Consider the following 24,834-nt stretch of genomic DNA (forward strand, 5'->3'; position numbering starts at 1 on the left):
AAATATATATGAAAATTAGTGCGCATATCGTCAGTCCCAAAAGTTGCATGTAGCAATATAAACGCGAAAACGTCTCTTTCATTAACAAACTTTCTTTTCCCGATTGTAGAGTATTCAGAAACGACTGCCCCCAAGCATCGAACGCTTTTAGTTTTTTATGAGTCATATTCCTATCAAATTACCTTAAGTTTGGTATTTTTGCAGTTTGTTTAGCTGCTATCACTGCATCATAACAGAATAGTACAGGGAAAATTGCAATGTATATGCGTGCAAAAAGTGAGCAATGTATTTTTCAGTAACTTCTTTAGTTGTCTTTAAATTATATTGATTCAGACTCTCACGAGGCTTCCCCTTTTTACAAAGATATCAATGGTTTATCATCAGTAAACAGACTAATTGTGTAATACCCAGAGATAGTAATCCAAATTGAGGTGAATACTGGGCATTTTTGTCTCATGTTCAGCTGATCCGAGCACGCGCCTCTATAATGGGAAATGAGGACCGCTTGTCATGAACGGCAATACAGACAACTTTATTAACTTACTCACGCTAGCTTTTAAGTTTCACAACGGCTTCCCTTTTTTAAGAAAGAAGGACGTGAACTGCATAAAACTATAATTTTTGCGCACCTTTTCTACAGCCTTTCCGAAGCATATATATTGGTTGAGTACGAATACTGTCCTCGGTGCCATATAAGCCGTCAATCCCATTAAATCATATTGGACGTTCATTCGCGAACGCAATCAACCAACTCCTACTTCGAATGGTCGAGCTTTTTTCCTCACTTTTCCATAGACACCAGAATCACCGGGCACCGAAACAGTAAGTGTTAAGGCAGATGTTATTTCGTTACTGTAGCATGAATATCATCTGTGAAATTGTTGTATGTGAATGGTTTAACTGTGTTTGCGAGGAAGGTGAATTATACAGTGTGTGATAGCCTTAGTATATCAGCGCTCACACTGCTAGTCCTGTTGCTAGAAAAGATACATTGAGCAATTAAACTTCTGATTTTTAATTACCCCAAGAAAAACTTAATTAGCATTTTGTAGATACTCGAACAATGGTCCAGAAAATAACGTTGATCATGCCTCTTTTCTTTCAACTTCGTTCAGAACAGTCTTGGAATGGTATTATCCACTTAGTCGCTATGTGCCATCGATCTTATTCGCATGCAATGTGCTAACATTGGCCAAAGTGAGCAAGATGTGCTGCCCAGGTACTGCAAAATGTTCGCACGCAAAAATGACACAAGCTCCAATGTTTTTAATCTCAAAAAAGTGGTGTTCCAGTCTTTTTTTTCGAAGGCAAAGAACGAGTCAATCAATCGCTGTACCCTTGTCGTTGTTCTGTGTACAAGTGATACAAGCTACGCGGTCAAGAGTTGCAGACCTGAACATTTCTTTTTTTTTTTTTTGCCTTAATAGCTTGATCAGGGTCGGGCACTTTTGGGGCACATTTCCCGAAGTGAAGTGGAACAGTTAGTCAGCTTATCATTAGATATGAAGTTACTTGCTCAAATCGGCTTCTGGTAATGATCTTTAGAGTGGTGGTGGTGGTGATCGTTGCAGTTATAGCATGGTGATGCTGATGCTGCTGCTACCAGACGGGGCTTCTTGGCACATCTCACCTGCTATTGCTCCGCCTGAATGACTTTCCACGTTATGTTTTACCTTGTATGTCTTTAACCGGTCTCTCGTAGAAAACGTAAAAAAATGTCGGGCACTGTGTTACGAATGATAGGCGCTCCTTGGGGAAACAAAGAGTGTTCATGCGTTTTCATGCCCGTCTTTCTAGGCACGCGTAATCAATTTTTAACAAAGGGTGGCTCATGAACTTCATTACTCGTGTATAGTCTGTATTTTCCCACAATACTTTCATTTTCTTGATTCACTTCTTGAACTAATGGTCTCATTTTTGCTTAATAAAGTTCTTTTTAAGTATAATACATTGAAAAAACAATACCATAAAGAAATTCTATCGGACGGCTCGAATTGCAGCATTGTTCTTAATTCATTTTTTTCGTAATAACGAATCTACGCATTATGCAGCAGAAATCGTCAATTTGTGCTTCTTTGGTGATAACAGCTGTTGCGATAATGATGCACGTGCTAAGAACCATAATAATGCCATCAAAAAGTACTAATGAAGTTCTATTCTGTCGTACTATTCAGTTGTCTCATAAACCAGTTAGTCGTTTTGAACTGCTGATGAATAATGACTTCGAGAGATATCTTTGCAAACAAATACTTCATGATCCTTAATTATTTGTATTAATGGAAAAAGGATTTAATTATTTTCTTCCAAATTCAGTGTTCAGCAACCTATAAGGCATATTTGGCGCTTTGTTGGTTTACAACACTTTAGCGTCAAGTATACTTGAGGTTTCGTAAAATGTGAAGGATGTCATAATTGCTTTCTTTTCTCGCCAACTACTGTTTATTCAGTCACACATCATGTTCTAATTATTTGTGATGTATGCACCAGTTCCTCATAAACAGAATAATCGTATAGTCCCATCAATTGCACGGTTCTAAAGCAACGCATGTATTGGACATTATTTTTATCGCTACTGTAACTGAAAGGAACCACGCTACTTTAGAACTATGAATGCTTGTCATCAACGGGATCTATATTACATTACCGGCTCCACATTTCATGCTTCGCGATGCTTCTGGTTGTCCACGAAAAGAAAACGTAATAATTGTGAATTTTCTACTCTAATTGGGTTCGCTTCTTACCTTCTCCTTAACTTTTCAAAGAATATAATTGATGAGACACGGGTACAGTCTTAAGTGTTCTAAGTGTCATAAATTTTGCGACATTTATTCAGGGCATATGAGAGGTGAAATTGAGTGCATACATTTGAAAACACCAACGACCCACAACAACTTTTGGTTAATCAATTCTTTTCCGTCGCTTCCGCATAGACACCAGAATCACCAGGCACCGAAACAGTAAGTTCTTGAATCAATTGTTGCTATTTCATTGACTAAGCCTCACCAGAGGATTGGAAGTTGTTGAATGTCCATGTCCTTGCAGTACTCATAAAGCGCATGAATCACCTTAGTAACCTTAGTATATAACATCTCACAGTGGCAACCTCATTATCAGGAACAAGGCGGCATACGAAGCCTCCAATATTGTTTCTTATATTGTTTCCAATATTGCTTCCAATATTGTTTCTTAACATTCGGTTACTGGCAGATGAGTTAAACAATTAACAACGTTTATTTCCGTTGAGCAGACCTCCCATGAACTTCCGTAGTTCTCAGTACAACTTTTCTCCAAGATCAAGCATGTCACGCTTTCTTCTTTTTCTTCGTTTTAAAACGATGTTCATATGAATATAAAGACTGATTCGCTAGAATGGCTTTCGTGTCATTCATTTTCAAAAAGCTGTACGCTTCGAAAACTCTCACTGTACGCGACTGACGGAAGCACATCACCATAAGAAAGGATCGAGTAAAAAAGGATTGTCCCCCAACAATAATCGTCATTTATCTCGCGTTCCTTTCTCAGATTTAGTGCCGCACGCCTCACACATTGCGGTCCCGAACGACATGCGCGTTATCATCGTCACATAGCTTTTTGATAGGAAGGTGGCAAGCGCCAAGTTTTCAAGCGAGGAAGTGCAGGCATGCCGAATGATGATTATATGTTGTAGGACCAAAAAGCACCCATTTTACTCGGTCAATTTTTTAGAGTGTTGGATCTTGGAACAAGCACTGCAGTGCTATTGATGTTTCAAAGCCCGGCGCAAGCAGGTATTCAACATGTTTTAATGTGGCTTCACGATGAGCATTTTGTAAGGATATTTTGTGTGATTAGAATAAATACTGAGACCTTTCTCGGGATTACCTTGTAGACTCCAGAGACGCCCCCGTCAGGCCCGGTGAGTCTTTGCAACGTCTTTGCTATTGATTAAGCGATTTTCCGACAAGAAATTTTACATTTGTTGATGTGAATTCTCCTTACGCCGGTGCATGATTTTTTCCTGACACATGATTCAGTAGATTATTATACTGTGATTTTGAGATAATGATGCTGAGTTAGAAACCACAATGATGCGAGCAAATGTCTAATGGAGTATTAATGGGACCTGCTCTTCAGACGCCGCACACTGCTCCTACTAGACCAGTGAGTACTTTTTAGAGAAGTGACAAATTGCGATTTCGCTAATATCTAAGAGAAAATGAATGCTGATTGAGTCGTAGAACTTTCGGTCAATAAGAAAACTTTTTTGTTCTTACTTTTAATTTTTCTCACCCAATCAACGAGTGTTCATAAACAATGAATGTTTTGATGTTTTATTGAATCGTGAACCTATCTACTTACAACATATTTGGCGTTTGAGCTGTTTAGGTAGCTATTACCACTTTCTTGTGCCCATATTACAATATGTATACTCCATCGTAGGACAACATTTTGACGCTGAATTTATTAGGACGCTCTGGTGAACTAGTCAGTTCATTGCTGTTAGAGGTTATGAAACAGCGAAAAGACAAATGACTGTATAAAAGATAACACACAGAACACAACAAACGCAGTGATGCACATCTTGGTGTTCTGTGTAAGTTTTACGCTCCTAATACTTCGACAGAGGGTGATTTGTCTATCGCTGTTCTTTTTTTTGTAAACACTCTCCTAAATAATTTGGTGCGTGTAATGGCTGATGCAGAGATACTGCCCCTAGCTCCATGTATTTCATCAATTTAATTAGCACACACTGGCCGCAACAAGTTTATAAATTCATTCGTGTGGGCCAGCAATCACATGCTCCTTTCCGATAACACAACTTCTCACCTCGCTTTCACACAGACACCGGAACCACCGGGCACCAAAACTGTTAGCATTTCAATGGGTTATTTTCATGGTCACAGACAGATTGTCCAGTATGTGAAAAAGTATTGGTGAGCTCAAACATCATACTGTGTTCAATAGCCTGGAGATTAACCAGCTTGTAGTACGTATTATGTTGCCAAAAGAAAAACAAAAAAGAAAAATCAATACTAGCATTTCTGATATCTCTCGGCAAGCGTTCTGTTGCTGGTATAGTTGAACAACATAATTTCTAGCAGGCATTCACGTTAACGACAGCGCCAATGAAATTGCGCAGTTTGTGGTAAAAATGGTCTTCAAAATAAAGACAAGTACAGTTCATTTCATTCTCTTTCTTGGGGAACAATGCCTGTGGAGAGTTAAAGATCTAGTCGGTAGGATAGCTATGTGTCGTCCATCCTTTTTCGTAAATTCTATGATAATCTTGTTTCAACATTTTTGTGGCTGTCGCATCAACTTGGGACCACGTACTACAACTTTCAAAGATCTGTGGCAAAGAAGCTTTAAAAACTTTCAAACCTCCTTGATCCGAGCCAACCTCATAGCTTTGCACCCAAAACTTTCACATTTCAAAACAAGATAATTTTTAAAGGTGTTCATCTGTCGATTTAACATAATATATTTGTTCACGGAAAATATTATTTCTGTGAATATATGTTGGCATCAGTTAAATCAGTCTCTGGTGGATCTCGGCATTCCGTTTGTTGACTCCCGATACGCATCCACCAGACTCGGTGGACTTTTACGATGATTTTTCTACAATATCAATTTTCTTCCTCACAAGCAATTTCACATTTTATATCGTGAGTTCGTCAATCGCCGGTGCATGTTTTCTCCACGGCACATGATTTTGGTTATATAGTTCAAGATGTGAAGATCATATGATTAGAATGCAAGCAAATGTTCTAATACAGTTTTATAGGGACCTACCCTTCAGTCACCGCAAACTACTCCTCCTGGATCGATGAGTATTTTTCATAAACTCACGAATAGCGAGTTTGCTATATCTCTGAGCAAATGACTACTAATTGAGTGATACAACTTCATGTCGTCGTCCAATAAACAGTCTTCAGGCACGACCACGCAAAATTAATGGACGCTTTTCTTTTATGAGTCACAAACTTATCAACTCACGACACATCTTACATTTGGCAATTTAGGTATATATTGCTGATTTATTATAATATTGAACTTTCACGTGAAAATTATTTATATGCTTCCCTGAAATGTGAGTGATGTCCTCTGCGCTGTGGCCTTGTTGTCGCCAAAAAGTATTCATACCAACATCCAGGATGATTCACTCTTGTGGGGGGTCTATATCGTTTTTTTTATTAGAAACCTAATACTTTATTTATTTATTTATTTATTTCTGTGTCAGTACAGAAAATGGAGCGAAGGCAAAAAGCTAAGAGCCTGGCTAAGGGCCTGTGCTCCAAATGCAGTGAGCAAGCTGGCTTTCATAAGAATTTTGCAGGATACAAATAAACAATACAAAATTATACAAAAAAACAAAAGGTACATGTCCAAAAACTGTAACACATACAACAGTAATAAAGTGTTTTTTTCTAGTAAGCAAATATATACATACCATTTGTAATGTTTTACATACCAATTAGACATTAGTTGTGATTTCTCATCGCTATTCTCGTGCAATAATCGTGGCAACTCTTCCAGAATGAGGCGGACACTGCACCTTTTTTTTCGCAATTGCAGCTCATTGGAACAACGCTTTAATATCAGGAACGAGGAACGTTTTTTTTTTTTGTGAATATCTTTCCAGCTCATTTTATCTTTGCGAAGTTCGAAGCTTCTCTATGATCTGAACTTTCCGACAATAGTGATTCGTTAAGCGCAAACCTCTCATGTCTGCGAGTACATTATCTTGAAACATTCCGAGACATCGTGGTTGAGGAATACACCTTTTTTTAAAGGGCCACTCATCAGGCTTCCAAAATACTTAAAAGAGGGCGAACTTCCTTCCTGATATGTCTAGTCGTTTTTGGCGCGCTACTGTGACGTAGACAGTAGTTCTCTTGACGTCTACAGCGTACAAGCTCTCGATACATTGATATACAAGAAATATCGCACGTGATTTGTCTCCTGCGCCGCTTTACCTTGCAGCCGCCCATTGGTCTGTTCTCCTATGTCTCGCATGAACACCATGCACAACCAACCGATCAAACTTCATTTTTTGTGTTTACAACAGCGTGCAGCCGAGAAGCGCATAATCCTGATCGGCTCTAGCGCTTAGTGCTGATATTGTTCACGTGCATTCAAGAGCTAAGGGGCGAGGAGGATGCATGCGGTGAGGCGCCCTTTAAGCGTCATATCTTGCGTGAACCTTTTGAGGCCACATTGAATGTAACACGTTTATAACTACATCCGCAAGCGTCAACGATGATCTCCTCCTTTTCCGGTAACACTGTTTCTCTCCTCGTTTCCCCATAGACACCGGAATCACCGGGCACCGAAACGGTGAGTATTCGAACGAGTTGCGTTACTCCCATTGAATTCAGGGAAATTTAAATGTTAGAAAAATATGAGGTAGAAATATCCTAATGGACTTGATAGTGTGAGGATATAACAGCTTGTAGCGCTGATACCGCCGAAAGATTAACAATAGATAAAGCCCATAATAGCACTGTGGCACTTCTATTATCATGTGGCAAGAATCGTGTTTCTCGTAGTGAAGCACAATAATTACTTATATGAATTGGCGTTAAAAGCGCACCGTTACAACTTCGAAGAGTATCGTACGACAGTTTTTCAAAATATAGATAACGCTTTTCTTTTCTCTTGTTAGAACACCATGCTTGTCGGGAGCTAAATATTTGCTTGGTGGTATATCTATTGCGTCTTCCATCGATTTCGGATATTCTGTGTTAACTTCGTTTCATAATGATTGGCGCAACCATCCTAGATGCTAAACAGGGAAGGCAGTGATCTCTCATTTCCAATGCTCTGTCCGAGCCAACTTCATAGCTTTACTTATTAACCATACACATAAACAATAACAAAAACTTTTTAGACATAGTTGATGTTTTCATTACACGATATAATGCTTCGTCCAAACGACTGTTGCTGTAAGAAAACATTTGCATCGGTTGCATCGGTTGCATCGGAGCCGAAATCGCCTTCGAGATTCCGTTTTTACCCGACAGGCCCGGCGAGTCTCTCCACAGTTTTCCTCCAGACTAAACGACTTGCGTAACGCAATTTTACATTTGTCGTTGTGAGTTCAGCTATCGCTGGTGCATTTTTTCACGACACATGATTCAATAGAGTAAACAGTTCTGATGGTGGGTTGAAGTTACTGTGCTAAAACTGCAATAATGCAAGGAAAGGGCTCTACCCATCAGACGCCGCTCTACCCATCTTTCGATTTCCCCCTCAGACGTCGCTTGCTCCTCCTTCTCGACTGTTGAACCTTTTTTTAATGACCAATGAACAGCGAGATCGCTATTGCTGAAAGCAAACCAATACCGATTGAGCCTGAAATGTTATGGTAGTGCGAAAGCAATTTCTTGTTTTTTCAGCGTTCTCTCGCCCAACAAATAAGCTTCAAAAGCGAGTGCCCACACGCAATGTACGTCTTTGAGAATCATACCTTTATAAACTTACAACATAATGAACATTTAGGCAACTTAGTGGATATTACGACAAAGTCGTAATATTCACTAAGCTGCCTAAGTCGTAATTGACTACTCCGACGTAAAATTTGATTTTAAGTCAGCGAAAAACCAGCGCTCTCTTTTACAGCAGATTTTTATATATACCCCCATTATGTTCATTCAGACACCGAGGAGGCTTTCATTTTTTTACGACAGTTGTCATCCTAATTCATGTGGACAGTGGACCTTTTCTTGTCATACTTCCTGCTGACAAAGAACACACTCCTTTACACGAAGAGGAGCTACGAACATTTGTCTTGAACGGCATTGCAAATTATTGTACTCGCATCTGGATTTGTGCTTTGCTACGTTCTTAATTCTCTGACAAGAAAAAGATTTGTGGAGTGTAAAGTTATCTTGTATGTCCGTGGATTCTCTGGAACTGTTTTGATGCATATAACGATTGAGATATGGATAGCATCCTCAGTGTCATATATTCTGTGATTATAGTTAGAGCGTATTGAATGACAGAAGCTTTTAAGTACAGTCGTGAGCCCAAGCGATGACCTCCACCTTCCGGGTAACATATTTCATTTTCTTGCTTTCGCATAGACACCAGAATCACCGGGCACCGAAACGGTGAGTATTTCAGTGAGTTCCTGTTACTTTCATGACCTGCAGAAAAATACTCTTAAAATTTCAACTTTTAATGTTGATGAGCAAGGCCTACTGCTAATTCTTATTGAATTTTAACGTCCCCAAACCAAGATATGATTATAAGAGCTACCATAGTGGAGGCTTCCGGAAATTTCGACCAGCTGGGGTTCTTCAGCGTGCGAATAAATCCGAGATCACGAGCCCCCAGCGCTTTCTCCTCCATCAAAACTGTGGAGGTAGCTCCAAGATTAGATTCCGCAACCCCGATGAAGACGTATAATGATGCGTTCGATTACCCGAGGATATAAAAGCTCGTGATAGCAATCCTATTGCCAGAAAAGCAACAAAGTGCAAAGCTACTAATATCCCTTCTAATATCTGGTGGCTATCATTAGGTTACTCGAAGTGCTCCAGAAGAATTAGCCTACAAATCTGTATTCCTGTTAAATATAGCGTCATTACAACTGCAGAGTTATTCGTAGAGTTCTTGAAAGTGATGACGATCCTATTTCTTTTCTTTCCGACTGCTTTAAAACAATTTCTGTCTATTCCAACTTTGAACGTAGTTGGGGCAATGAATTTCAATGTTCAACAAGGACTGAAGTGTTTTCCAGGTGTCAAGGCTTCGTTCAAGCCAACATCCCTATTTTGCACGTTGCTATTCTTAGTAAACTACAAAAGGCTTTTTAACATATTTCTTCTTTTGGCGCAGCACGATAGAATGCTTCGTTCGAATGAATATTTATGCAAAGACACATTTGAATCGGCGAGGTTGGTGGTGAAATTCATTTAAGAATTTCATTTGTAGACTCCAGAAACACCCCCATTAGGCTCGGTGAGCCTTTACAAGGTTTTTCTGTAGGTTAAATAACTTGCCCACAACCAATCGTACATTTACCATTGTGAATTCTACTATCGCCAGTGCATAATTTTTTGACAAAATGATACAGTGGAGAAAAGTTCAGATGGTGAAATAAATGATACCATGCTAGAACGCATACTGACGAAAGAAGAAAATTTTACAGAGGTTTTTTTTGGAGGGGGGGGGGGGAGTGGTGGGGTCTACCTTTTCGACGTCACATACGGCTTGTTGTGGACCAGTGAAGTTTTTTTTCAGTGACGGATATATTTCGCAAAATCTGGGGCTAACAATTTAAACAAATACCGATTGAGTCTTACCACTTTGTGTAAACGAGAAAAAAAATCTTGTTTATTCACTATTTTGCTCAAGAGCAAACAGAAGAAAGTCCATGCACAAAAAATGATTTATTTTCGTTTTTCTTTAGACGAACACTTCATAAAATAGAACCAACTGACGTTCCGTTCGGTAAACATTACCACGTTATTTAATATATTACATGGGGGTATAGTTAAATTATAGAATAATAGCCTTGTGTGAAAAGTTAGTGGTTTGCAGTGTTTCTTATCTCATATAATAATCATTCGAGTACCAAGGGCACTTCAATTTTTTGAGAGAAGGTCACTGTCTTTTGTCATTACCAAACGATATAGCCCTGTAATGACCAATGACACTCATCCAAAAGCACACGGATACTGAACTTCATTGCTGGCAGTTTTAGCGAATCGGAAACGAACTCATTCAGCATGAGGGACGATGAACGTTTGTCATGAAGGGCACTAGAGAGTACAGCACTAGAACTAGGTTTTAATTTTCTCTGCAGTTTAATTATCCGACTAAGGAGAACTGGGCCAACGTTAGGTTCCCTTTTGTGTGTGCACAATATCTTAGCCATTTCGACGCATATAATGATTGAGGCCTCAGTGTCATATGTGGTCTTAATTAACGTATATTCCACTAGTATAAGTAGTACACATGAGATGTCAGAAGCGTACAGATTTTGTGCGTGCCAAATGAACTCCGCCTTTCGGTAAACATAATTTTTCTCTTCGCTTCCGCATAGACACCAGAATCGTCTGGCACCGAAACGGTAAGTATTCGAACGAATTGCTGTTACTTTGATTGCCAGCAGACAGAAACTCGTGGTACATGGTTTGTACGGAAGGAGTAGGATAAATGTTTGCCGCCTAAATTTGGTAACTGAAGGGGATGCACCTGTGCTATTTGGGTGGTGATTTGACTTGCTTTGAGCCCACCTGTCATCGGCCATCCCCAAGCTCTCGCGGTGTGTAGAATGAGTTTATGGAGAACCCCTATCACGGCACCTTGTTATCTCTACTGAGAAGCGTCCCGCGGTGAAATTTGATTTCGAACTAGGTAAAACAGCACGTAATCGAGATCCATGACATGATCAAGCCAGCCTGTGGGAGTGATGCCATGCGTCGATCAGCGTTCTTGTGCGGTACAAAGTATTTCGGGAAGAAGCGAGAAAGTTGACAGTAGGCGATGGTCAGGACACCCTTCAATGGCAAAATGTTACGACAGTGCGCCGAGCCAGAATTCTCTCATGGACACCAGGGTAAAGGAATGCGAGTAAAGTAATAGGGCTCCCACCGTGTTCCCTCACTCTCACATACCTTCTCGGAGACTGCGCTGTCTAGCTTAGAGCCACAGGAGCCACGTCGGCTGATCCAGCGGGCTGGTAATGTGGCGCGAGCCAAAGTGTCCCTAAACTAAGGAACCAACCCAACGAAGACGACCCATTAGGCCTGCATGAATAAATCTTTTCTTCGATGCGAAGCAGTCTCTGGCGGTACTTTCTCTGCCCCATGCTCCCGCAGCATTCGCACATTCACTGCGCATGCGCATCCCCCTCTTCCTCCTTTTCAAAGCTCTCTTATCACTCTCCCGAGTCGACGTCGAAGGCAACAAAATGCTTCGTCAGTAGTGTCGTGTCCACCCCCCCCCTCCCCCACTATGCATGCGCGTCCCCTCTATCTCAATCTTTTCCCTCATCCGCTCCCCCTTCTCTGCCGAGTGAGCGGCGAAGGCAACGAAAAGCTTGCTCAGAACACACGGCCACTTCGCCGCCGTTGATCTTCGGGCTTGCGGCATTCCACGTTTCCGTGAGTTAGAACACGTCTCGCCTGTCTTGTCATATAATGTATCCCAACTTTGACTGGCACACTCACTTTTATGTGGGAACAAGGACAGTTCTGTTCTTCAAATTCCAAATCTCTGTCCGAGCTTACCTCAGCGTTATGCACGTTAACTCTTCGCAACAAACTATAATGCATTTCTTAGCGTGGTTTACTGTTTTTGTTCCACACGCTATATGCGGCACCTAAATAATTGTATGACTCTTTTTGTGCGGAAATGCATGAATCAGTGATGTGATTGCTAAAATGGCTTTCCGGATCTCATTTGTAGACACCAGAGACACCTCCTTCGGGCCCGGTAAGTCTGCGTATAATTCTTTTACATGTTAAATAATTAACAACAGAAACTTTGACATTTTGTTTGGATAGTCTCAATAACATCAGCTCATAAATATTCTACGTCACATCATTTAGGAGATTTAGATGAAGAGATTGCGGGATAAAGATACTTTGTTAGAATTCAGAATGATGCTACGAAAAAACTAAGATTGAGTTTTATTCGTACCTGTCCTTCAGACTCCACACACAGCTCCTTCTGTATCGGTGAGTACCCTTATTTTTCATTTTTTATACTTTCTTTCCTAACTAACGAACAACGAGTTCATAAATATATATATATATATATATATATATATATATATATATATATATATATATATATATATATATATAGAGAGAGAGAGAGAGAGAGAGAGAGAGAGAGAGAGTGCTACAAGGAGAAATTTCTGAAAGAATTACTATGTACCATAGAGAAATACATTTGAAAAGAAAGAAATTGAGCATTTTTCATCTAATATACAAAAGCACAAACGACACAAAAGAAATATTTATAAAAAATAATACAATTAAGGCTCCTTACAAGGGAGGAAGTGCATCAACTTTTTTCTTCACACTGTTTTCTGACGATGAACTCTTTTTCTCGGGTAACACAAAATTTCTCCACATTTCCGCATAGACACCAGAATCACCGGGCACCGAAACAGTAAGTATCTGAACGAGTTGCTGTTATTTCCATCGCCTGATGATACTGAATCATATTTGTCAGTGTTGTATTAATTCTCAAATTTAGTTTCTAGACTGAAGAGACGCGCTCATCAGGCACATTCATTGTTCACGAGGCTTTTCTACAACACGTTCTATGAATTGCTGACAAGGCATTTGTTATTTGTTAGTGTGAGCTCCCTATGACCGACACATGATAAAATTTCTATACTTTCTGTACCTTTCTGTATTACAAAGTTGTTTATGCTGTACTAAACGTTTAAATGCATAATCTCATTTTGACTCTCTGTATGCTATTGTTATTGCTTGATGTAATTCAAACTGCAATTTTTACAATATTGCTCATGTATATTTACGTATGATCTTACAAGCCCATTTTGTACTGTTAACGTCGTATGCTGCCAATTGTAAAGGGTCTTCAGGGACCAAGTCAAGCTGCCTCGAGCAGCTTTTATCCCTGAAGCCCATCCAGAATTTCTCTGGTGAAATAAACTTTGACTTTGACTTTGACATGAGTTAACTACAACACGTGATTCAGTAGGGCATTCGTATGATGGGCTAATTATACTTTAGTTCATACCTAATCAGTTCATACTTAATCAGTTCATACTTATTCATAGCTAATCAACATTAGTTGACAAAATGGTTAAATTAAGGAATGAGCATGCACAAAATTGGTTGAGTTCTGTTTCAAATGGGACATACAGTTATCAAATACAATTTATGAGACGTTTTCTCAACTTCTGTAAACAATAACGCTTTATTGTGATACAATACATCGATGCTGGTTTCAATACCCTTCTGCGAATTTGGAGTGATGTCCTGTTCTGTGTTTCTTATTTATTTCTGCATAATATTCACACGGGCACCAAAAGGGCCCCAGCTTGTCATGAAGGTTATTATTCCTTGTCAGTACTAAACCAAATATCTGTGTGTTGACCATGGGTACTTATCCAAATGGAGGAATAAGCATGACATTTTTATCGCATTTTCAGCTGATTGAAACTCACTTCTAAAGAATTCGAAACTACAGCTGTTTTTCGTGCTCGGCATCGTTGATCACTTCACTCGGACCAGGCTTTTGGTTTTGCTACGTTTTTGATTCTCCCATCTAACTCGTCTTGGCCAGCGTAAATTTATTATTTGTTCCTACAGTTTGATTGACCTTTCGATGAGTGTAAAGTTTCAGGTATATATACTGTCCAAATTGTCGTATATTGCGTGAATTTAGTCGGGGCTTATTGGATGTCCCAAGTTTTTAACTAAATTCGCAAGTGCCAGCAATGAACTTCTTCTTTCTGGTAACACGATTTCTCTCCTCGCTTTCGCATAGACACCAGAATCACCGGGCACCGAAACAGTAAGTATTTGAACCAGTTAATATTCTCGTGGCCTGCAGGCAAGATCTCGGATTACATGGTTTGTCCGGAAAGTAGCAGGAATATATTTTTTTCACGGTCAAAACTTGGTAAGCTAAAGGAATGTTCATGGGCTATTATTTGGTGGTGGGGTGACTTGTTATCAGCGACACTGTCACCGGTCGCCTGCAACCTTTTCGGCAAGTAGATCGAGTGTAAGAAGAACCCCATGCAATTCTCACTATATTTTTGGTTGAAGCAGCGTTGCAGAGTGTTTTTTTACTTCAAACTGCATAAAACGGCGCGTGATTGAAATCTATGACACCACAGGATTTCTCATGGCTGTGATATATTGAGTCATTCAAGTGTTTTTCCGTGCCAAAAACTATTTTCTGAAGTTAAAGAGCAAGCTGATAACGGGCGATGGTCTGGACGCTTTTAACGGCGAAAAAAGTCACGGCAATGCGCCGAACCAGATTTCTCTCATGGAACTCCTGACCAAGCATGGCATCACAAAGATTATTAGCCACCCTCCAGACCTGACGTACCGTTTTGAGACCTCAGGTCTCCGGACGGAAAAGGGTGATCAGAGCACAAAGCCAAACATAGTATAGGCCAAACGGAGCAAACTTATTATTATTACCCGCCGCGGTTGTCTTGTGGCTAAGTTTCTCGGCTTCTGACCCGCAGGTCGCGGGATCAAATCTCGGCTGAGGCGGCTGCATTTCCTATGGAGGCGGAAATGCTGTAGGTGCATGTGCTCGGATTTGTGTGCACGTCAAAGAACCCCAGGTGGTCGAAATTCACGGAGGCCTTCACTACTGCATCTCTCATGATAATATGGTGGTTTTGGGACGTTAAACACAAGACAACAATCAATCTTATTATTATTATTATTATTATTATTATTATTATTATTATTATTATTATTATTATTATTATTATTATTATTATTATTATTATTATTATTACAAATATTAATAGCCCAAACCAACATCAGATCATGAGATACACAGTTGTAGGCCTCCAAAAATTTCGACCATGTAATGTTCTTTAACGTGCAACAACATCGCACAGTACAAGGACTTCAAGAATTTCGCCTCTAAAAAATGAGACCACCACGCTCGAGATTAAAGCCACGACCTAAAGGGAGCTGAACAGCACTTAATTTTCTGAGCTGCATAGCCCCTAATTGATTGGAATATATCAGGAAACACTGCCTTGAAGCAGGTTGGGCATACTTTGAAAGCTCGATGTGCCAATATTATCAACAAATGTCTTTTCTTTAAATCAGTCCTACTTTTTTCGGACAGACCATGTAAGTCAGGCTTGAAGTACTTATGACGCTGACATATCGTAACGTGTTTGAGAGTCTGATAGTCTGACAGTTCGTAGCCCCGATCTCATTGCCAGACAAAGAAAAAAAATATAATTGTAATTCTAGTGTCCTTTACAAGTATTCTGCTGTTACTCACAGTTGATCAGAAAACATTACTACAATGCATTCACTTAAAACAACGCTATTAACAGCGAAGTTCTCGGTAAAGATGTTCTTCAATATAAACATGATCATGCCTCTTTTCTTTCCTTTCGTTGTGGAGGAATGCCTTTCGGGATCAAATATTTAGCCAATACGATGGCATTTGTCTCGTATGTCTTGTCGTATACTGCATCCTAACTTTGACTGGCAAACTCAATTTTATGTGGGAACGAGGGCAGTTCTGTTCTTCAATTTCCAAGTCTCTGTCCGAGATATCCTCAAAGTTATGCACGTTAACTCGTCGCAACAAACTATAATGCATTGGTTAGCGTCGTTTACCGTTTTTGTTCCACACGCTGTATGCGACACCCAAATGATTGTATGATTCTTTTTGTACGGAAATGCATGAATCGGTGTTGTGATTGCTGAAATGGCTTACGGAATCTCATTTGTAGACACCGGAGACGCCACATCCGGGCCCGGTAAGTCTGCATATAATTGTTTTACACATTAAATGAATTACAGACATTTTGACTTTTTTTTATTTATACAATACTGCAGGCCTAGGGCGGCCCAAGCAGGAGTGGTTTGTTTGTATATCAATGATGAAAACCAGATTTAAACAAAAAAAAGAAATACAAATTGAGAGCAAGAACAATTAAGCAATGAACAATCGAAGAAAACACCAGAGAACAGGAGAGGACTAACCAGTGCATATTTCAGACATATGGCACGTAAGAAGGTAAAAACCAAAACAGGAAAAAAAAGAAAAAGAAACGAAGCAAGGCAGCAATGATCATAACAGTAGCGTAGCACAGATTTTACACAACTAGATATGGGAAACCAATCACAGAATAAAGGCATGGTTACAAATTTATTCTCCGAGCTGGTTAAACAACTGAAGAACATTATTTAATAAGAAGGTTTCAGATGGTAAGGCATTCCAATCACTTATGGTGCGCGGGAAAAAGGAATGTTTGAATTTGTTTGTGCGTGCAAAAATCGAGTTAAATTTAAAAGGGTGAAAGTTCCTGGTGGGTCTATGGGGCAAAAGGTTTAGATAAGGAGTGGGGTCGAGTGCAAGTTTACGGTTCGAAAGCTGATAAAGAAATTTTAGTCTTGTTGTTTTACGGCGGCTCTGTAAGGTCGTGATGTTGTTAGTTTGCATTAAAGAGGTAGGCGAGTCATGTCGGCGGTAACGATTATATATGAACCGTACAGCCAGCCTCTGAATTTGTTCAAGTTTGTTAATGTCTTTTTTAGTGAACGGGTCCCAAATGATACACGCGTATTCAAGACGAGGCCTGATTAGCGTGTTATATGAAAGAAGTTTAACATGGGAGGGGGATTTTTTTAGTTTTTGACGTAAGAGGCCGAGCTTACGCCGAGTTGATGCACAGATTTTGTCGATATGCATTGACCAGGTTAGATTATTTGTAAATGTTAAGCCGAGATATTTAAAGCTATTTGTTTGAGAAATTTCGACTCCCTTTACAGAATAATTGAACACAAGAGGACATTTTTTATTAGTTATGCGCATGTACACCGTTTTAGTTTGGTTAAGCTTCATTCCGCAAATGTCACACCAATTAGATATTAAATTCAGGCTGTCGTTGAGGGTAATTTGGTCATTAGTTGATTCAACAGCTCTGTACAGAAGACAGTCGTCGGCAAATAAACGAATAGCAACGCTTTCGTGCACACAAGAGGTTATGTCGTTTATATATACCAGAAATAATAAAGGCACCAGGACACTTCCCTGAGGCACTCCGAAGTTAACTGATCCAAGATCTGAAACGTGACCACCGACATCAACAAATTGTTTTCTATGTTCAAGGTATGAGGCAATCCACTATATTAGAAGATGCGGGACATTAGGTGTATTAAGTTTATAGAGAAGACATGAATGCGAAACCCTGTCGAATGCTTTGCTTAGATCTAGGTATACTGCGTCAACTTGGCCGGACTTGTCGAGAACTGAAGAAAAGGTATGAACAATAGAAACGAGTTGAGTGGTAGTAGATAGGCCCTTACGGAAACCATGCTGGAAGGGTGTTAAAATATTGCGGGAATTTAAAAAGTCGACCAGATAGTTGAAAATAATATGCTCCATGAGTTTGCTGCATGAATTGAGAAGCGAAATAGGGCGATAGTTAGTAATGATGGCTCCATCGCCAGTTTTAAAAACAGGAACTATACGTGCAATACGCCACTTGGCGGGGATCACACCTTCAGAAAAGGAAAGACGGAATATAACAACTAGAAATTTAGCTATGGATTCGGCATACCAATAGAGAAACATGTTTGGAATCTTATCAGGGCCTACAGAGGATTTCAATTTAAGATTGAGTAACATTGCAACTATTCCTTCATAACTGATAAAGTCAGAGTTCAGTCCGGTTGCATTACGTATCTCTCCAATATCATTACAAGGCACTGAATCAGAATAATGATAATGAATGAATGGAGAGTTTATATAACAATAGCTCATACATATTCTACGTCATATCATTCAGGAGGTTTAGATGTTGAAATTGCGTGATAAAGATGCTATGTTAGAAATCGAAATGATGCAAAAAATCTGAGATTTAGTTTTACTCGTCCCTATCCTTCAGACACCGCACACTGCTCCTTCTGTATCGGTGAGTATCTTTAGCTTTCGTTTTTTTTATTTTTTTTTTGATAACTGACAAACAACGAGTTCATATTTGCGTCAGTACATGAAGGTCAATTGAATCTCAAAATCTTGTATCACCGCGATAACTTTTCTGCTTTCAGTCACTTTCATGCACCCATTAAATTACTCCAGAAACAACCGCTCGAAACGATGAACATTCATACTTCTTATGGCATACGAACTTACCTACTTAAATGGTATCTGACGTTTGAGCAGATGAGGTAGCTTTTACCACTTTATTGTAACCGTAAAAAGTTACTCTGACATAGAATTTCTTAAAAGGTACGCCAGATAAGTTTTCGATGTGCTTTTCAGTGTTGGTGGCATTAATCTCGTAATAATACTGTATAGGTAAACCGATGCGTTCGATGTTCTAACAAAGCGTCATTATTCCCGATTACAAACTCAAGACTCGTCTAATGACTATTGACACATGCAAAATGCGGTGCCCGTTAAAAACTTTTTCCCCGCATTTTCAACTGATTTAAAATGCTAGTTGAGAATGAGGAACGCTGGCCAGAAACGACATTGCAGGATATTTTTCTAAAATCTTGTTTAGGTTTTCGCTCCAAATTTCTGATGGTTCCGCTCCTTGGTGTAATATATATAGCGGCAACCTGAACAGGGTATATATAATGTCACACGTCTATGATTTCATTCGTAAGTCCCAACGATGAACTCTTTTTGTCGGGTAACACGAAGTTTCCCCACATTTCCTCATAGACACCAGAATCACCGGCCACCGAAACAGTAAGTATTTGAAAGAGTTGCTGTTATTTCTATCAGCTGATATGCCGAATCATATATGTCAATATTGTAGTAGTAATGAATAAGACATATCATAATGTGTTCGAGAGCCTGAGTATATAACTACTCGTAGTGCCGATATTATCGCCAGAAGTGAAACAAAAACTAAAGCTTATAAAAAGATTTTTTATATCCTTCGCGAATCCTTTCCGTAGAGATAGTTAAGCAAATCATTATTGATACGGACTGGCGTCAAACACAGCGACCTTACAACTGCACAGTTCTTGGCAGATGTGGTGTTCAAATTGAAGATGGTCCGTCTTGTTTTCGTCTTCTCTTTCTGGATGAATGTCTGCCAAGACATATAAACTAGGTCGCTTACAATGTATCGTCTATATTTTCGTATATTCTATTCTAACTTTGCTTAAACGTTGCCGGTGCAATAACATTGAATTGCGAACAAGAACTGCCGTTCTCTCCAAATTGCACAACTGTGTAAGAGACGACATCACTGTTGAGCATTCAGTTATTCGCAGCCAACAATAATAGATTTCTAATGTAATTTGTCTTTCGATGCCACAAATGATTGTTCGTATTTTGGTAAGTTTGCGTCGTTAAAATCCGTCGTGAAATAAATTCTGGGATTTCGTTTGTAGACTCAAGAGACGTGCCCATCAGGCACGGTCATTGTTCACGAGGCTTTTCTACAACACGTTCTATGAATTGCTGACAAGGCATTTGTTATTTGTTATTGTGAGCTCCCTATGACCGACACATGAGTTATCTACAACACGGGATTCAGTAGGGCATTGGAATGATGGGCTACTTATACTTTAGTTCATACCTAATCAGTTTTTACTTAATCAGTTCATACTTAATCAGTTCATACTTATTCATAGCTAATCAACATTCGCTGACCCAATGAATAAATAAAGGAATGAGCACGCACAAAATTGGTTGATTTCTGTTTCAAATGGGACATACAGTTATTAAATACAATTTATCAGACGTTTTCTCAACTTCTGTAAACAATAACACTTTATTGTGATACAATACATCGATGCCAATTTCAATATCCTTCTGCGATTTTAGAGTGATGTCCTGTTCCATGTTTTTTATTTATTTCCGCATAATATGCACTCGGGCGCCAAAAGGGCTCCAGTTTTTTATGGAGGTTATTATTCCTTGTCCGTACTGATCTAAATATCTGTGTATTGACGATGGATAATTATCCAAATATAGGCTTATGTTTGACCTTTTTATCGTAGTTTACGCTGATTGAAACTCACTCATCTAGAATTCAAAAGGCGAACTGTTTTTTGTGCTCGGCATCGTTGATCAATTCACTCAGACCGGGCGTTTAGTTTTGCTACGCTAATTCTCCGATCGACCTCGTCTTGGCCAGCGTACATTCATCTTTTGTGCCTACAATTTCATTGCCCTCTCGATGGGTGTAATGTTTCAGGCACAAATATTGTCCTCATTGCCGTAAATTTTGCGAACTTTGTCGGGGCTCATTGGATGTCACACATTTTTAGCTAAACTGGCAAGTGCCAGTGACTGACTGCTACTTTCTGGTAACACAATTTCTCTCCCCATTTTCGCATAGACACCAGAATCGCCGGGCACTGAAACAGTAAGTATTTGACCAGTTATTATTTTTCGTGACCTGCAGGCAAAATTTCAGATCACATGGTTTGTCCGGACAGTAGAATAAACATTTTTTTTCACAGTCAGAGCTTGGTCAGCGAAAAGAATGTTCCTAAGCTATTTTGGTGGTGGGACGACTTGTTAACAGCGCATCTGTCACCGGTCACTTGCAAGGTTCTGGTGAGAGTAGATCGAGTGTAAGAAGAACCCCTATCAAGATCAAGATGCCGTGCTTTCCTGACAATATATTTCGTTGGAGCAGCGTTACAGAGTGTTATTATTCTTCAAACTGGATAAAACAGCGCGTGATCGAGATCTATGACATGATCAGGATTTCTGATGGCAATAATATCATGAATCATTCAAGTGTTTTTCCGCGGCACAAACTATTTTGTGAAGGAACAGAGCAAGTTGAGAATGGACAATGGTCACGACGCCTTTCAACGGCGAAAAAAGTCACGGCAATGCGCCGAGCTAGATTTCTCTCATGGACCTCCTGACTAAACTTGGCATCACAAAACTTTTTAGCCACCCTCCAGACCTGATGTAACAATTTCAGACTTCATGTCTCCCGACGGAAAAAGTTGATGAGAGCGCGAAGCCAAACACAGTATAGGCCAAACGGTGCTAAAATATTATTATGCCCCGCCGTGGTGGTCTATTGGCTAAGGTACTCGGCTGCTGACCCGCAAGTTGTTGGACCGAATCCAGGCTGCGGCCGCTGCATTTGCAATCGAAGCGGAAATGCTGTAGGCTCGTGTGCTCAGATTTGGGTGCACGTTAAAGAACTCCAGGTGGTCGAAGTTTCCGGAGCCCTCCATTACGGCGTCTCTCATAATCATATGGTGGTATTGGGACGTTAAACACCACATATCAATCAAATTAATATATTATTATTATTATTATTATTATTATTATTATTATTATTATTATTATTATTATTATTATTATTATTATTATTATTATTATTATTATTATTATTATTATTATTATTATTATTATTATTATTATTTTATTATTATTATTATTATAAATACTAATATTTAGGGTTTCATATCCCAAAACACCATGTGATTATGAGGTACACATTTGTAGGCTTCCAAATATTTCGATCATCTATTGTTCTTTAACGTGCAACAACATCGTCGCACAGTACAGGGGCTTCAAGCATTTCGCCTCTAAACAAATGTGACCACAGCGGTCGAGATTAAACCCTTAACCTAAACAGAGATGAACCGCACTCAAACTTTTGAATTGCATAGAGCGTTTATTGATTGGCAGATATGAGGAAACACTGCCGTGTAGCAGGCGGAGAATACTTTGAACGATCGATGCGCCAATATTATCAACAAATGTCTTCTTCTTTTACTTCAGTCCTACTTTATTCCGGACAGACCATGTAAGTCAGGCTTGGAGTACTTATGAACAGACATATCGTAACGTGTTTGAGAGCCTGATAGTCTAACAGTTTGTAGCCGCAATCTCATTGCTAGAAAATGAAAAAGACTAAGGTACTGGTATTTCTAGTATCCTTCGCAATCATTCTTTTGTTACTTGCAGTTCATCAGAAAACATTACTACTATGCATTCATGTAAAACAGCGTCATTACAACAGCGAAGTTCTCGGTACATATGTTATTCGATGTAAGCATGATCATGCTCCTTTTCTTTCGCCCCATTGTGTAGCAATGTCTTTCGGTAATCAGATATTTTGTCAATACGATGGCATTTGTCTCGTCTGTCTTGTTCGTATATTGTATTCCAACTTTGACTGGCACACTTGTTTTCCTGTGGCAACGAAGACGGTTCTGTTTTTCAAATTCCAAATCTCTGTCAGAGCTATCCTCAAAGTTATGCACGTTAACTCGTCGCAACAAACTATAATGCATTTTTTAGCGTGGTTTATCGTTTTTGTTCCACACGCTGTATGCGGCACCCAAATGATTGTATTATTCTTTTTGTACGGAAATGCATGAATCGGTGTTTTAATTGCTGAAATGGCTTTCGGGATCTCATTTGTAGACACCAGAGACTCCCCATCCGGGCCCGGTAAGTCTACCTGTAATTCTTTTACAAATTAAATGAATTAACTGCAGACATTTTGACATTTTGTATGGGGAGTTTCAATAACATCAGCTCATAAATATACTACGTCACGTCATTAAGGAGATTTAGATGTTGAGATTGCATGATAAAGATGCTTTGATAGAATTCGGAATGATGCAAAGAAAAAACTCAGATTGAGTTTTATGCGCACCTGTCCTTCAGACGCCGCACACTGCTCCCTCTGCATCGGTGAGTATCTTTAGCCTTCGTTTTTTTTTATAACTGACGAACAACAGTTTTATATAAGCATCAGTACATGAAGATCAGTTGAATCTTTCACGTTTGTATTACCACGATAAGTTTCGTGATTTAATTCACTTTCATTCACCCATTAACTAACTCCAGAAACAACCACCCGAAACGATGAACGTTCATACTTATGAATTACGAACTTACCTACTTAAAACATATCTGATATTTGAGACGATAAGGTACCTTTTGCCACTTTCTCCTGACCGTAATAAGCTCCTCTGACATGGAATTTAATAAAAGGTACGCCAGATAAGTTTCGACGTATTTAGGTCTTTGTTGCATAATTCACGTATTAATACTGTATAAGTAAACCAGAATCTTTGATGTTCTAATAAAGCCTCATTAAAGTTTGATTACAAACCTAAGACTCGTCCAAGGACTACTGACACATCCGACATGGGGTGCACGGTAGAAAATTTTTACCCGCATTGTCAATTGATTTAAGATGCTTGTTGAGAACGAGGAACGCTGGCCAGAAACGACATTACATGTTATTTTTCTCGCATCCTGTTCGAGTTTTCGCTCCAAATTTGTCATGTTTACGGTCCTCGGGGTAATATATATTGCGGGAACCTAAACAGGGCATATTGGATGTCAAACGTTTATGATTTCATTCGTAAGTTCCATCGATGAACTCTTTTTCTCGGGTAACCCGAAATTTCTTTTCATTTCCGCGTAGACACCAGAATCACCGGGCACAGAAACAGTAAGTATTTGAACAAGTTGCTGTTATTTCTATCGCCTGCTACTCCGAGTCCAAGTTTGTCATTGTTGTAGTAATAATGAAGACGACATATGATAATGCGTTCCAGAGCCTGAGTATATAACTACTCGTGGTGCCGATATTATCGCCAGAAATTAAACATGAACTAAAGCTTATAAAAAGATTTTCCATATCCTTCGCGAATACTTTCCGTGGAGATAGTTAAGCAAATCATTATTCATACGGACTGGCGTCAAACACAGCGACCTTACAACTGCACAGTTCTTGGCAGATGTGGTGTTCAAACTAAAGATGGTCCGTCTTGTTTTCGTCTTCTCTTTCTGGACGAATATCTGCCAAGACATATCAATTAGGTCGCTTACAATGTATCGTCTATATTTTCGTATATTCTCTTCTTTGCTTAAACGTTGCCGGTGCAATAACCTTGAATTGCGAACAAGAACTGCCGTTCTCTCCAAATTGCACAACTGTGTAAGAGACGACATCACTGTTGAGCATTCAGTTATTCGCAGCCAACAATAATAGATTTCTAATGTAATTTGTCTTTCGATGCCACAAATGATTGTTCGTATTTTGGTAAGTTTGCGTCATTGAAATCTGTGCTAAAATAACTTTTGGGATATCGTTTGTAGACTCCAGAGACGCACCCATACGGCACGGTCATTGTTCACGAGGCTTTTCTACAACACGTTCTCTGAATTGGTGACAAG

General features: G+C 39.4%; 1 protein-coding gene across 1 annotated transcript in view; it reads left to right on the forward strand.

Moving 5' to 3' along the window:
- The window catches only part of LOC142774266 (uncharacterized), a 447,394-nt gene extending 443,466 nt beyond the window's left edge, over positions 1–3,928 (forward strand). Inside the window, exons 23-24 of the mRNA XM_075874657.1 lie at positions 2,931–2,957; positions 3,869–3,928. Coding sequence (XP_075730772.1) covers positions 2,931–2,957; positions 3,869–3,928 — 87 coding nt within the window. The remainder of the gene's footprint in view (positions 1–2,930; positions 2,958–3,868) is intronic.
- Positions 3,929–24,834: the final 20,906 nt, after the last annotated feature.

Source organism: Rhipicephalus microplus, chromosome 10, assembly GCF_043290135.1.
Source record: "Rhipicephalus microplus isolate Deutch F79 chromosome 10, USDA_Rmic, whole genome shotgun sequence".
NCBI lineage: Eukaryota > Metazoa > Arthropoda > Arachnida > Ixodida > Ixodidae > Rhipicephalus > Rhipicephalus microplus.